Source organism: Tinamus guttatus, unplaced genomic scaffold (genome assembly GCF_059628265.1).
Source record: "Tinamus guttatus ecotype Peru unplaced genomic scaffold, ASM5962826v1 Tinamus_guttatus_pri_ptg000048l, whole genome shotgun sequence".
Taxonomy (NCBI): domain Eukaryota; kingdom Metazoa; phylum Chordata; class Aves; order Tinamiformes; family Tinamidae; genus Tinamus; species Tinamus guttatus.
Window position 1 is genome coordinate 3,927,656 of NW_028288582.1, and position 13,988 is coordinate 3,941,643.

General features: G+C 39.5%; 1 protein-coding gene across 1 annotated transcript in view; it reads left to right on the plus strand.

The window, feature by feature from the left end:
• The window catches only part of SYNE2 (spectrin repeat containing nuclear envelope protein 2), a 161,075-nt gene that overhangs the window by 57,566 nt on the left and 89,521 nt on the right, over positions 1 to 13,988 (plus strand). Inside the window, exons 40-51 of the mRNA XM_088539613.1 lie at positions 300 to 419; positions 517 to 805; positions 1,807 to 1,976; positions 3,806 to 4,118; positions 4,871 to 5,026; positions 5,783 to 6,133; positions 6,647 to 6,781; positions 7,152 to 7,313; positions 8,646 to 8,789; positions 9,530 to 9,691; positions 10,133 to 10,398; positions 11,620 to 13,726. Coding sequence (XP_088395739.1) covers positions 300 to 419; positions 517 to 805; positions 1,807 to 1,976; positions 3,806 to 4,118; positions 4,871 to 5,026; positions 5,783 to 6,133; positions 6,647 to 6,781; positions 7,152 to 7,313; positions 8,646 to 8,789; positions 9,530 to 9,691; positions 10,133 to 10,398; positions 11,620 to 13,726 — 4,375 coding nt within the window. The remainder of the gene's footprint in view (positions 1 to 299; positions 420 to 516; positions 806 to 1,806; positions 1,977 to 3,805; positions 4,119 to 4,870; positions 5,027 to 5,782; positions 6,134 to 6,646; positions 6,782 to 7,151; positions 7,314 to 8,645; positions 8,790 to 9,529; positions 9,692 to 10,132; positions 10,399 to 11,619; positions 13,727 to 13,988) is intronic.

Consider the following 13,988-nt stretch of genomic DNA (forward strand, 5'->3'; position numbering starts at 1 on the left):
CATTTCTAATGTTTTAAACATAGCTGATTAAAAAAAAAAAAGATTCATTAAGCAGTCATACTGAAGGACAAATAACACTGCTTTTATTAAAGATGATCTTTTAATATGGGATAGTGTTTTATTTTGTGCATAATGAGCAGGTTATGCTCCATGCTATACTGCAGCACATACTTTTGAAAATTTTTCCTGTTTGGGCCCATGGTATTATATTACTTCTGCAGAAAAATACAGTAGCCAGCAAGATTTGCTTATGCAAAGCCTCTCATTTTGAAATGCATCTGTATTTATTGTTTTTCTAGCCTTCAAGAGAGCAGCATTGGCTTGGAAGAGTGGCTTGCCACTCAGGAAGAAAAACTGCAAGAGATTCAAAAAGATAAGACAAAACTTGAAAACTACTATCAAATATTATTAATGCAGAGGTATTGTTGCCTTTGGATTGTATCTTACAGATGTCTTGTAAAAGATCCATGTTGTTGTAGTAGATAGATGTTTGATTAATTGGTTGTGTTTTTTTAGAGAATCGTTTGACTCTGTGGCTCAGCTAGCAAATTCCTTGAGGGAGATTGGGTTGACAGAAGATGAAACTGTTTCCAGAACAACTGCTCTTATTAGTAGATATCACACACTGGTGACACATGCAAGTGAAATGGCAGGAGATACTCAAAGACATCTAGTGGAAGGACAAAATTTTGAAGAACATGCCCAGGATGTTTCTTCTTGGATCAAAAGGCTCAAGGAGGCTGTTAGTAACCTAAGTTCACAGGAAAGTGAGTCTCCATCAGACGAACGGATTAATCAGATAAAGGTATTGTGTTACATGCATTACCTTTGGGCTTGACAACAAGAATAATATCAGGAGAATGCTTGGTGAATCAGTGCATCGAAAAAGACACTGTCACTGCTGGTTGCCTCTGGTTTTGGGGTTTGTTTGAAGGGGCTTTTTTCTTGGGATTTGGTATTTTTTTACACGGTTAATGCAGCACATAAGGAGATTCTCTGCTGCCCTTCTCAGTGGGCCGGTACTGAACTCAGGCCAGGGAAGGGGGCTGGTGGGCAGGCACCTTCCCTTCATTGACTGCACCAGAGGCAGAGAGGCTTTACAGGGACTCCATGGCAGAGCAGTCAGAAATGAGGCTGCTGGGATTTCCACATTTTTTTCCCTAGAAGGGTTAGTGTTGTGACAAATATCTCTCCCCGAGAACATTTTTTTAATGATTGAGAACAATATTAGTTATCTTTTATTATATAGAGAATAATTAATAAATCTCAGCTACATTATTCTAGGCTTCCTAAGATTAGATGATCAATCTATGTATACATTGACTATAGAATCATAGAATCATAGAATCATAGAATGCTTAGGATTGGAAGGGACCTCTAGAGATCATCTAGTCCAACCCCCCTGCATATGCAGGGACACCTAGAGCACGTGGCACAGGACTGCATCCAAGCGGGTTTTGAAGATCTCCAGAGAAGGAGACTCCACAACCTCTCTGGGCAGCCTGTTCCAGTGCTCTGTCACCCTCACTGTTAAGAAATTTTTCCTTAAGTTCCTATGGAATTTTTGGTGTTTCAGTTTCCCGGCATTTCCTCTAGTCCTATCAGTGGCCACCACTGAAAAGAGACCAGCACCATCCTCTGCACTCCCTCCCTTGAGGTACTTATAGACACTCGAGTATATAGAGTATTGGAAAAGGGCTTGTTTTTTTCTTGAAGAGCAGTATGCAAAGAATGAAAGATTTCATTGCTAAAACTCTGTAAGCAAAACCAGATACATATTTACAGCTTCTTTCTCCCTTAATACAGGAAATCATAGGTCTCAGAGATGGAGGAGAGGCCAAAATACAGAATATGGTAACTCTAGGAGAAACTTTAGTGAGAAATGAGAAAATTGCGAAGCCAGTGTTTGAACAGACTATTTCTGAACTCCAGAATCAGTGGGAAAGCGCCCTTCAGTTAGCCAGAGAATATATAAGGTAATACAGAATTTGCTAAGAGGCAGTATGGGTCTCTTGTTGCTATTGTGTTTGTTGTAAAGTATTTGTTATTGTTGTGTTGTTGGAAAGCTTTGCTGCTGACTTTCTTCTTTCTTACCTGTTGCACTGAATTTGAGTTGTGTACCCATGCAAGCTCTTGCATTTCTGACTGGTTGGGCAGGAGCTGGTTGCAGTTTGGACCCACAGGACTTGTGAGGAATAATCAAGAGACCTAAGGGCGGGTGGCAGGACTCACCTGAGGTTATCCCCACTCAGCTTGGGGAAAATAGAAAGAGAAAAGTGTATCCATTGCTCCTTGTTTGATTAGACTGTGCAGTGAGAAGACACTGAGCTAACCCTTACCAGTCCTCAAGCTGCCTTGCTGCTGCTCCGGGTGTTCCTTGGCACTTTGACATTCTAGGCTGAGCCATTGGGGCCCCGCTGTGACTGAGAGCTGAATCTGGCCCTCTAAAGCATGTTATCTTATTGCACACTTGTGTAAATATGAACTAGCTCTCTGATTTTGCAGATGCAGTCACTTTCAAACTAGCTGGCTGCTATAACATCCTCGAACCCACTCTCAGTAAAATCACTGGGAAATTTGCTGTTGAGATCAGTGGAAGCTAGAGTGGGCCAACTATCTACTTTTGATCAGGGAATGAATTATCAAGAGTGGGTACTTTTGAGAGAATTCAGCTGCCTTCTCATATAACTGAGCACTCCCTGAAAGCAATTCAAGCGGCAGCTGGAAAAAGTAAGCACTGGCTATGGTGGATCCAACACAGCAAAGCACAGAGCACTCTTTCTGCATTCTGCTAAGGACAGGAGATGAGACGCTCAGCACATCTGAAGAGATGCTTGGGATCTTGCAGGATCAGGCCTGGAAAGAGCCAATGTGGCACTGTAATGGCAGCATCATGAAGCTGGAACAGGGAACCAGAAGCAAGAGTCCTTAGTGTATGTGAGAAGCCTCTGCTTTATTTGTTAGGTGCCAAAAAAGTTGAATCTCACTTGGGGTGGAAAAAAACACAAACGCTTTTGTCTTCATATGTATCCAGCTGTACTTCACAAACTTTATGTATTTGCACTTGTTTGCATTTACAAACGTATAAAGATATTTACAAATCTTGTATTTAAGTTCCATCTACAAAATTATCAGTCCCCTAAATGTGAGCATAGGGATGTTAGTTAACAGCCTTCTGGCTCCCTGATTATAGCTGCAGGCTTCTGGTGTAGAGATGCAACTTGTCCAGCTGCAGGGCAGCCATGTGCATGTTTATAAAGCAAGCAAATCAATATCCAATGCCAAGGTCAGCAAACTAGGTACCAGACTGTGGTAGCATGACCCATATTGCATGTGCTGTTTCTATTGTCATATTTCCAAAACATTTTGTTTTGTTTTTCCCTAAAATCTCCTACAGATGTTATCTCCTACAGGACATTCGCTTTTAGGTAACTGTTATCAGAAGTTCTTAAGGGAAACAGATTATAGTCACGATATAGCTTCAAAACAGAACTCTTGCTGCAGTGGAAAGCAGAAATAAAAAACGTGGGAGTCTCACATCTCAGATGCTAGAAAATACAGGTTTATAGGTTAGGATTGAAAGCATGTCTAAGAGGGGATCACTTGTCTTGCATCTAAATCTAGACCAGTAACACTAAGTTCAAAAATTCCAGCTTAAAGTTTATCAATAATTTTAAACTTCAAGAAAAGTCTTCAATATATTTAATTCTAGTAATGGTTGACATGTTCACAGTGGGATATTTTCTAACTAATAAATACAAAAAGATAATTTATTAGTAACAATAATTATATATTCTTTTTTTAGCCCTCAAGAGCAACTTCGGCTCAACAGGGAGCAATATGAGCGAAGCAAAGAAGGCCTGAGACTGGCTCTAACTGAACTGAGGAAACAGCAACAAGAGTTAGGTTTTGCCCTCCAGCCTGGTTTGCAGGAAAAGCAAACTCAGTTGACAAATTATGCCCAACTCCTGCAGAAAGTAGAAGACTTAAATACCGTTTTTAATGAATTGAAAAGCCAAGAAGATGATCTACAGTGTCACACTGCGGATCCCTGCTTCACAGAGGAGTCGTGGTTGGAATTAAAGCACCAACATGAAAGTCTGCTCAGCCAGATACAGGTTGGAACGTTGCTCTTTTTCCTTGTGAGATTATTGATGGAAGATGCCTGTTTGGTCGCAGTTCTCACTGATTGCTTATAGTCTCATTCAGCTGGCAAGTTTATGAGTAAAACTGGGAGTGATGAAAATTATTCAGTGAAAGGGCAGGGAATTCTTCACCCTGTCTCACTGCGGGTAAAGAGCACCAAAGCTCATATGCTTCACTGCCTTGCACTTTGCAGAGAAATAAATGTTTAAATAAATGAGCCCAAAGCATATGTGAAAATTAAAAAATTGTACCTGTATTTACAGATTTTATATAGCTACATAGCATGAAACATTTGTTGCTGTAATCTCCAAGCCACAGAGCTTTTTTCTCCTTTTGGGACAATGAGTCGCTCTGCCTGGGTGTTGTTTGTTATGGGTTGCAGTCAGTTTAAGTCAGCAGGGTGCCTTGCAACATACAGAGCTTCCTCCTCCAATCTCTCATCCATTTTGTAGAGGAAACATCCCTTTTATAACCATAATTTCATAAAATGCAGACTCCTCTGCATCCTGCTACTAATGTTGCTTTGTTCATGCTATAATCCAGTATGTGCTGGGGAAAAAAAGGAAGTTTTTTCCTGTGCAGTTGTGGTTAGCTGGATATTTAATGGGAAATAAGCAAATGTTCTGTGCCACCGTGTTCCTGGAAGAACCATGACAGAATGTGGTTGGTTTGTGTTTTCTGTGTGCTAATGGTGGGTTAACCTGAGAAACTCCTTGATTTCTAGAACATAGTGCAGACATTGGAAAGCCACGTTCAAGAGCACCAGCTGTTTCAGGATATGGTAAAAGCCTTGAGCACTGAGCTAAAGACTGTCTCTGAGAAATTCGCTGATTATGGAGGTCCAGCAATGGAAGAAACATCAGCTGAGCGAAAATCACAGGTATGTTGGGTATCCCTTTTATTAAGATAATTGTTGGCCTGAAAGTGCTCTTACTGAAATCAGTGGACCTTTGCTGTTAACCTAACTGAAAAACTGAAAGGAAAATTGTCCAAGCCCAAGCACCAAGCACCCAGGCTTTCTGAATCTTTTTTTTTTTCCCCTTTGGAGAATAATGAGGAAAGAGATCTTCAATACTTTAATTTTAAAATCTTTAAAAGTCTTTAATTTTACCAGAGTTCAGAAAGAGAGTGTCTGTGAACCAAGTTCAGAATTAGATACTCTTCTTCAAAAGTATTCATTTGTAAGATATTCATAAGCCAAGCAGATATTCTTCTGCACATTGGCAAAACTGAGAATAGTCTCACTGGTGTGAGCATAGTGAACTGCTGAAAGCTGACATTGTAACTCAGATTCAAATCACTGAAATTCTTCCTCCTCCAGAAATTGCTACATCTTCAGCAGGTGAAAGAGGAGGAGTAGGAGAGAGGGTTGACTTGTTAAAACCTTGAAAAGATCACCATGTGTTTTATTATTGTCCTAGTGCAAATGTTCAGCTGTTTCTCTTCGTAAAAATGTATGGCTCTACAATACTGGGAAAATATTTGACTTTCTGTAGCAAATAGTTCTGCATGAACTTTTCAACACAGATTGCTGTTCAGACCAAATATCTATGATTTAGTAATTGATTTCAGATCTTAGCAATAAGTACATTGAGTGAAGATATTTTTCAGTAACATGTTTTCTTCATTTTTAAAGGAACAACAAGCACCTCTTAGTCAATGTGAAGACACATTAAAGAAGATTTTGGTTTTAGCAGAAACTGTTAAACAAAACACTTCTTCACCAGGACAGAAGTTTATTAAGGATGAGATTGAAACAGTTCAGAGTGAGCATAGGAGTCTGGAGAAAAGACTTGAAAATGTCAAGCAAAAGGATGAAAATATTCTCAGTGAAGCCCTTGAATTGAAAGATGTGATTGCTGAAGAAATACAGGTGGAAGATAAGGCAGACCCAAAAAGAGAGATGCAGGTCACTTTTGCTACCCTTGCTGCTGTAGAAGAGAGCCCCAAAGCAGCAGAGTTAAAGGAAGGCTTGGAAATACAGAATGTGAGTGTGCTTGTTGACAGCAACAGTGACTAAAGAGGCAGCTCTCTTTCAAATACCTTTTGTGTATGGCATCCTTTCCATTTTTATTGAAACTAAGTCTTCTGTAAATCATACACATATAAATCAAGTGGAGAACTCCCTGAAGTTGTTTTAACAAGTCTGTAACAAGTCAATACTGTCTATTCAAAACAACAACTTTCTATTCAGACTTAATCTGTGTATAGCTTTCTCTTGCATGTAACCAGAATATGTATCTAAGGTTGGGACACAAAGGGAGAAGAGGTATAGATGTGAAAATTGCAGATAGATTTATGCCAAAGAACTCTAGCCTTTTGTTTTGCTATTGTTTTATAACTTTCAGAGCTTCTCAGAAACCAGTAAGACCTGTCTAGAACTGAAGCACAGTATATTTCCTGTTTCCATAAATTCTGTTTTTTTTTCTCACCAGATATTTAATATTGCAATAGAAAATACACAATCACACAAGCATTTTTTTTTCTTTGTTTCTTTTAGGATCGAGATGTAAATGGGAATGTGTCAAAGAAAGAGAAGCCAAATGTTTCACTTTTGGAGGAAAGCAGTGTATTGCCAGACAGCTCATTTCAGGTTATCTGTCAAAGCAAGGATGGAGAGGGCCAGATGGTTCAGGTACCTGACAAAAATCCTCTAACACACATCTGTGTGTGTGTGTTTCCTAGAAATGCATATGCAATTCCCTAAAAATCCATTGAGTCCTACGGAGACATATTTTCCTTGTTGTTCAGCCTGAAGAAAGGAAGCATAAATTATGTGAGCCAATGCCAGAAACAAAGTATATAAAGAGAGGTTACCAACCTGGGACTGTTTGTTGCCCTTTTGGGGGACATCAAGAAATTCACACTGTCTCAGTGTTTTTCGACATTCATTAAGCTGATCTGTAGAAGCTGCAGATAGCTCGTGGAGTCGCAGTTTCTTTTTAAACTTTGGTTTTGTACTGTGACTTTTGTTGTTTGTAAACACCTTGTGTTTTTCAAACCAGGAGGAGGCTGAAAAAGAAAGGCAAGGCGTGGACAGCTGTGATGGGGTCCAAGAGGACCTTCTGGACACTGCTATTCAAGGTGGTGACATGGAGTGGAAAAGGCAGCAGGATCTTGTTGGTACCGAGGGTGATGAAACAAGAATGGAAACAAGTGCAGTGGAGGTAACAGGATGAGAGCTTATACAGACTGACTGAAGTTGACAGCTTAGTTACAATTGTGTTTTCAGTATGTGCTTAACGCTGAATCCTTTCCCGTACACTTATAATTACTATGGATGGAATTACTTCACCGTGGTCTGCTACAAAGTGATTTGCTGAAGACATTGCATCCCAAGTCACTTGACTGTATCATCATGTCTTTTTACCATTTTCCTTGAACACTAATGTTTTGCTTATGTGTCTTTCACTTATTTACATTCTTATTTACATATTTACATATTTATCCTACATGCGTGAAGCTGCATTTGAAATTCTCCATCCAGTTTTGTGCCCTGTGGTACAAAAAGAGTTTTGACAAACCAGATGGTTAGAAGCTGGAGCACATGATGTATGTGAAGAGCCTGAGAAATGTTAGGTTGTCTTTGGAGAAGGAAAGGGTAATGGAGGATCTAATTGCCACTATCCCCTCCCTGAGGGGGCATTTACAGAGAAGGCAGCCAGACTCTCCTCAGACCCTCAGCTTTTACAAACTAGCTGAGAATGAAAGAAGTGGTTTGAGTGACAAGATGGAGCACAGTGTGGGCTCGTGAACGTGCTGAGAAGCAGAGTAAATTAACTCATTTTAGATTGCAAGTGGCCGCTTTCAATACATGTCCTAGCTGACTTGCAGGTGCTGGCTCAGCACAGATAAGTCCCAAATGCTCTGCATTCCTCTGTGGACGTGCTGTATTTGTCATTCCTTATTTTGTGTAGGTGGCTGTTTCATTTCATCTGTCCCCACATGGTAAACAAGCTCAAGCAGAACTTACAGTTCTTACTGAACTTACAGACTGAAATTACAGTTAAATAACTCTGCAAATGCCTCAGCATGTAAATGCAGCAAATCCCAGAGCTGCCCAGGGGAATATCCTGCCTGGAGTCAACAGGGTATCTAGCCACAGACTCTCTGTCTACACTGCAAGTAATAGATTGAGGCCTCAGGAATAAACTAAGCCTTTTCTAAAATGTATTCAGGACAATGAACAACAGGGATACAAAGTCCCAAGCCCATGCTTAGAATAATGAAACATAAAAAGTGTAGGTCAGAGGAGGATTGTTTGCAATCTACAATTTTTCTAAGAAATATAACAAAATTACAGTACTGCTTCTTCTAAAGGGTTTCCTTTGCCATAACCTTTCCTGTGATAAATTTATGAGATGTAATTTTGTTCTTCCTCATTTACCTGTAATTGTAGGCTGCATACCTTTGTCATCTGAAGCATTGCAATTATTGCTCAGTATGTTTGATTAGGACTTCTTGGTTGCTTGTTTCTTTTATGTCCTCTGCACCAAAAGGAGAAACCTGATGATTTCAAGAATCAGTCATGTAGAGAAGTGCAACAGCTTCAGCAAAGGGTGGGCCAGAAGAGTAATGTACCAAAATCTGTACCGGTGGAGAAGGATGGTCTGGAATCCAAACCCCTGGTTTCTGTGTGTGAGGTAACACACGTTACTGTCCAACCACTTACTTTTCTTTACATTCTCATGTGCTTATGTTTCAATATGGTAAAGTAGATTTCCTTCTCACACTGTAATTGCTAACTGAGTTTCTATACTTCAATTTTATGGCCCTCCAAAGTCTCTTAAGATGAAATCTCATGTGTATACAGAGAAATGGAAAATTTCTCTGATTAACTGTTTCATGAGTAGACCCCTTCAGTTCAGACTGAAAGTATCCGGAAGAGTTTGAATAATTGGAATTATTCTTTTCCAGTAGTGTCCAGCATTGGAAGCAGGCGCATGCTAGTCTGGGTAGCTCATGACCCACAGAGAGAGAACAAAGGAAGCAGCGGGATATCAAGGCAGTAGGGATGAAGGTGTGAGGGGAACTTAAGGGATGAGTGTGTATGTGGAGGAAGGGAAGACAGAGAGACCTGGGAATGGGCTGAGCAAGGCTAGATGTGGGTGTGTGGAGGATGTCACTTGAAAGTGGGGACGTCTGACTTTCAGGCTTGCAGGGATGGGCAGAGGTTTCCCTGCTGCCTGTACTGTGCTGGCAAGAGGCCGGGGTGTCCACAGAGATGGGAGGTCGTGTCTGAGGGACACACAGAGGTTGTGGCTGAAGCCACCACAGGATTTGGGCACAGCTGCAACATATGAAGCAAGGGGGAAATGTCGCAGTCAGAAAATTTGTGGCTTTATGCATCCTTCAGAAATAACAATTCTGTTTCTCATTGTAGCACACAGATACCGACGTGATTCTTCAGAAGGAACTATTTCCCCGAGTACATGTGAATGTAAATAGTGAATATTTGGAGGAGGAAAAAAGGGTTAACGAGCTGAAAAATGAAGTGGCTGAACTGGATATTGTGCTCATAAATGAACAACTGAAAGAGCTGGAGGTGAGAAACAGCAAAGGTTTCCTGCTGTTAATGCAGTGATGTAGAACACAGTCCTACTTCTGTGTACCTCACAGAAGTAGGACTCGCTCAGGCAGAGCAGAATTGTTGTGTACAGTCTTATCTAGGTTTGACTGTAATTAGGCAGTTTGTGCAACAGTTAATCTGCACACAGTGTGCTTTAGTACAAACATTTCTATACTGTCTTTCATACATCTCTTCTGAGATGCAGTAGTACATACACCTGTGACTGCACATGTGTTTCCCCAGTGTGCACAAACGTGCATTTGCTCACATGTGACCATACAAGCCAGTTTGTAGGTGTAGCACTATTTAGCTATACTTGATGATTAAGCCAAAAGTGATTAAGATCCTCTTGATGATTAAGCCAAAAGTGATTAAGATCCTCTTATAATCCACTTTCCATGGTGGGTTTGTTTGTAGAATTTACACACAGAACTGGAGACATGGAAAGCAAAATCTTTGTGTCTGAATCAAGAGGCCTCCCCCAGCGCAACTGGATCGAGCAGAGCAGAACTGCAAACTGCAGAGCCCGCGGTGCCCTGCTGGGACAGGCTGCTTCAGGAGCTAGATGCTGTGAAGGCAATGAAGCAACAACAGTACTGTTTAGTTAATGAGTACCAGAAAAATCTTTCTGCTGCTCAATCCTCAATGAAAAATTTGTCAACAGAAAAAGATAACATAAAAACGTAAGTAAGGTTTTGTTAACATTGCAAAGCAAATATGGGTCTTAAGTTAATGTTATGAGTGTAGCTAAGCTAGACTGAATTTTTCCTGCCAAACTTCAATCATGTTGAGATAGGAATATGATGTTATCCATCTCAGTGATGACATATCCATCCCAATAACATTAGGTGACAGGAGAACTCAAATGGGTTTGTAAGTTGGTACTAACACTGCACCTAAGGTACTTCAGCAGCCTTAAACAGAAGTGCTACCGATGGTTCTATGCTACTCTCTAGCAACACCTTTTTTTTCTTTTTGATGAACAAAAAGGATGGATACTGTGCTAAAAAGCTTAGGTAAATGCCACACTAAAACATTTTTTCAAAAACATGGTAGATGTGAAGTGCTAATTTTTTAAAAGATGAATAAACTAGTGGAGCACTAGTTTTTTTCAGCCCTTCCTTTCAGGAAGGACTCATAAATTCTTATTTGTTGCCAAGTGAAAAGTCTCATTACTCTGAAAACCTTAACTATTTAAAAGAAGGAATGCTGCATTCCGTGGCAATAAGTGAGTCTGCAGTATCAATTCAAGGGTAACCAATGTACATGAAATATTCAGTGTCTTTTATAGATTAGCCTTCAAAGCACAGCAGGAACTTCTTAATCGTAATAATGAGTCACATCAGTTTGAAAGGCTTTAAAATAATTTATACAATTGTTAATTTTACAGCAAAGAGAATAAAATCTGGCTGTTAAAAGTATTTTATATGGATATTTCAAATACTCTGGATGTGCAAGAAAAGTTGATAAACTCCTAATTTGTTCTGAACGAAGGGGGATTTTTGAAGTTATTCTTTTAATTAAGCTTTATCTTCCTTTTAAACCAAGCTGTAAAATGTTGTTAGTTCACTTAAAACTGATCTAACATTATTGTTCATGTTTTAATGTTTATTTGTTATAACTTTAAAGAGGTGCTACAGTCCCTTAGTAAATAACGTGTTATATTAGTATCTACTGCTCTTTTAGACAATCTAAATTAGAAAGACCAGAGATACCTGCAAATAATGTTACAAACATAAGCAAGAAATAACTATACTGTAAAGGTTGCATAAAATAATGGTGAGAGAACATTGAGAGATGCATGTAATTAAATGAATCATTTTCTGGTGTGCAGTTTTCTTTTAAAAATGTCTCTAGCCTGTCTTTTAGATATTTTTTTAAAATCTTGTTAATATCTTTGGCAGGGGTCCAATGAACAACACAATTCTTCTGGAGAAAATTAAAATGTGTATAGAGTCATTGCACAGAGAAAGAGATGTTTTGAACCAGCTGAAAACTCAGCAGGAAAATTTATCTCAGCATTTAACGTGCATGGATAAAGTGTTAACAGAGAGCCAGATGAGGCAACTGGAGCTATGGTGGCAACACATGGAACAAGCAGTGCAAAAGAAACATGATCAAGTCATGGCAGAAATCAATGAGTTTAACCTGCTTATGAGTAAAGCACAGGATATTCAGAGACTGATACAAGAGCAGTACTTACAAGGAGAGTCAGGTACCTCAGCTGGAGAAAAAGCCAAATACCCTGTGCTTTGGACCACAGAGCTACAGGACATTAAGCATGGTCTTTTTCTATTAAAAAGGAGGATTGAACTGCAGATGAAAAGAATATGGAGTGAACAAGAAAAGATAACTTTGGAAAATTCCATACAGGATTTGCAGAGCAAATTGGAAGCATTATGTGAGCATCAAACTCCTCAAGCAGATGTTAGGCTCCTTAGTCCTGCTCTCAAGAAAAATGAAATGACAAGGAGGCTGAAAGAGAATATTTCCTGGGTCAAAGATTCACTGTCGTTCCTTGATCAGAAAGCAGCACTTTTCCCCGATGAGGTTAAATCACAAATCAGAAATTGTCAGCGGATGAGGACAGAGGTCCTAGGCAGAGAGCCGGTGATCGCGTCGCTGGATGAAGAGCTTCAGCACATCGGTCCCAGCTTAAAGCCAGAAGAGATCACTGATATGACCTTCCTTCTACAAGCATTGCAGGATTCCTACAAGGCTCTTGTCCTAAAGTCAGCTCAAAGATTACAGCAATTAGAGCTCCAGCTGGAGGAGAGGCAAAAGCTTATTGCAGAAGTAGAAAAAGTTCACGGTCAGCTGCGAGATGCGGAGACACTTGCCAGGCCTGCTGTGAACCAAACCAGCACGTGGTCAGAATTAAGCCATCAGCAAGCCATTTTGAAGGAAATTTTAAAGGAAACACAGGAAATAGAAGGACTTGTCTCATCCCATTGTCAAGAGAGCCAGGCTACAGCTGGGGAACTGAGCTTGTCTGAAAAATTGTTTCTGATTGACCAGTTAAGAAGTTTGAAGAATAGAGCAAAGAAAACACAGAGGCAAATTCAGAATAAGTGTCATGAAGTGGAAAAAAAGGTAGCTATTTACAGAGAATTATCTGAAAGAATAACTTCATTACAGCAAGATCTTAATGATCTACAGCGTGATGAAATGAACCTGGCAAATGAATTATTAGATGTCAAGCAGGATGCTAAGGATAAATGCAAAGCACTTAGAGAAAAAGTGTTAGCTTTTCAGTCTGATTTCTCACAAACAATGAAGTATAAAGAAATATTTGAATGCATAGGTCTAAATTGGGACTCACTGCAGCTTGATCAATTGAAAACTCAGTTTTTAAAGATTAAAAAGAAAATTGAAAAGAAGATAATGCACTTTGATGATGTTCTTAGGGAATGTGATAAGCTTCAAGTATTGGTAAATGAAATCCAGACTATGACATCTCATACAAGAAGAGAAGCTAATATACTAAATGATAGTCCTAGCTCTTCTCCTGCTGAGAATCTTATAGGCGCACAGATTCTACTTCAGACAATTCAACAAATCATGAACTTAACCCAGGAGGTAGCAAGTCAAATAAACGAAAATGAGGTATTTGATACACAATTCAAAGAATTTAAGATGCAAGAAATCAAGAGCCTGGAAAAAGATGTTGAAGGACTGAATCAATTTCTCCAAAACATGCTCTCTGGTCTCCAGTGTGTGAAGAAGGACGATATCCAGAGTGAAGTAGAACATATACTCCACACCATAAAGCATTTCCAATTAGAGCTCCAGAAACCACTTTTGGTAGAAATGAAGATGATACAGTACGAAAAGATGCGATGGGAAGCAATTCAAAATATGGTGCCAGCAGTATTTTCTGCTATTAAGTGTATAATGCAAAAAGAGAGGAAAAATCAAGAAGATAAGTCTCTTGCAGCTGATATAGAAGCAAAATTAGAGACACTGCAAGATCATGAAATACAATTGAAGACAGACATTGCAGCCCGTATTGTAAGTATGTTTAATGAAAGCAAGCTCTAACCATATGTGTTTTCCCAAGATATTGGTTAGGCATCCATGACTGTCATGTTTATGTTTTCATGACTTACATCTTCTGTTTAGTCTAATAACTGAATTGGACCGGTATCTTCTTTGCATTGATGGGTATGACTGGAAGCATTACAAGAAACTGAAGATGCAAAGAAGTGTATTTTGTTCAGTTTGATTATAATCATGAGGGATTAGTACTGGAAAAAAAATGGTAAAGAGAAGG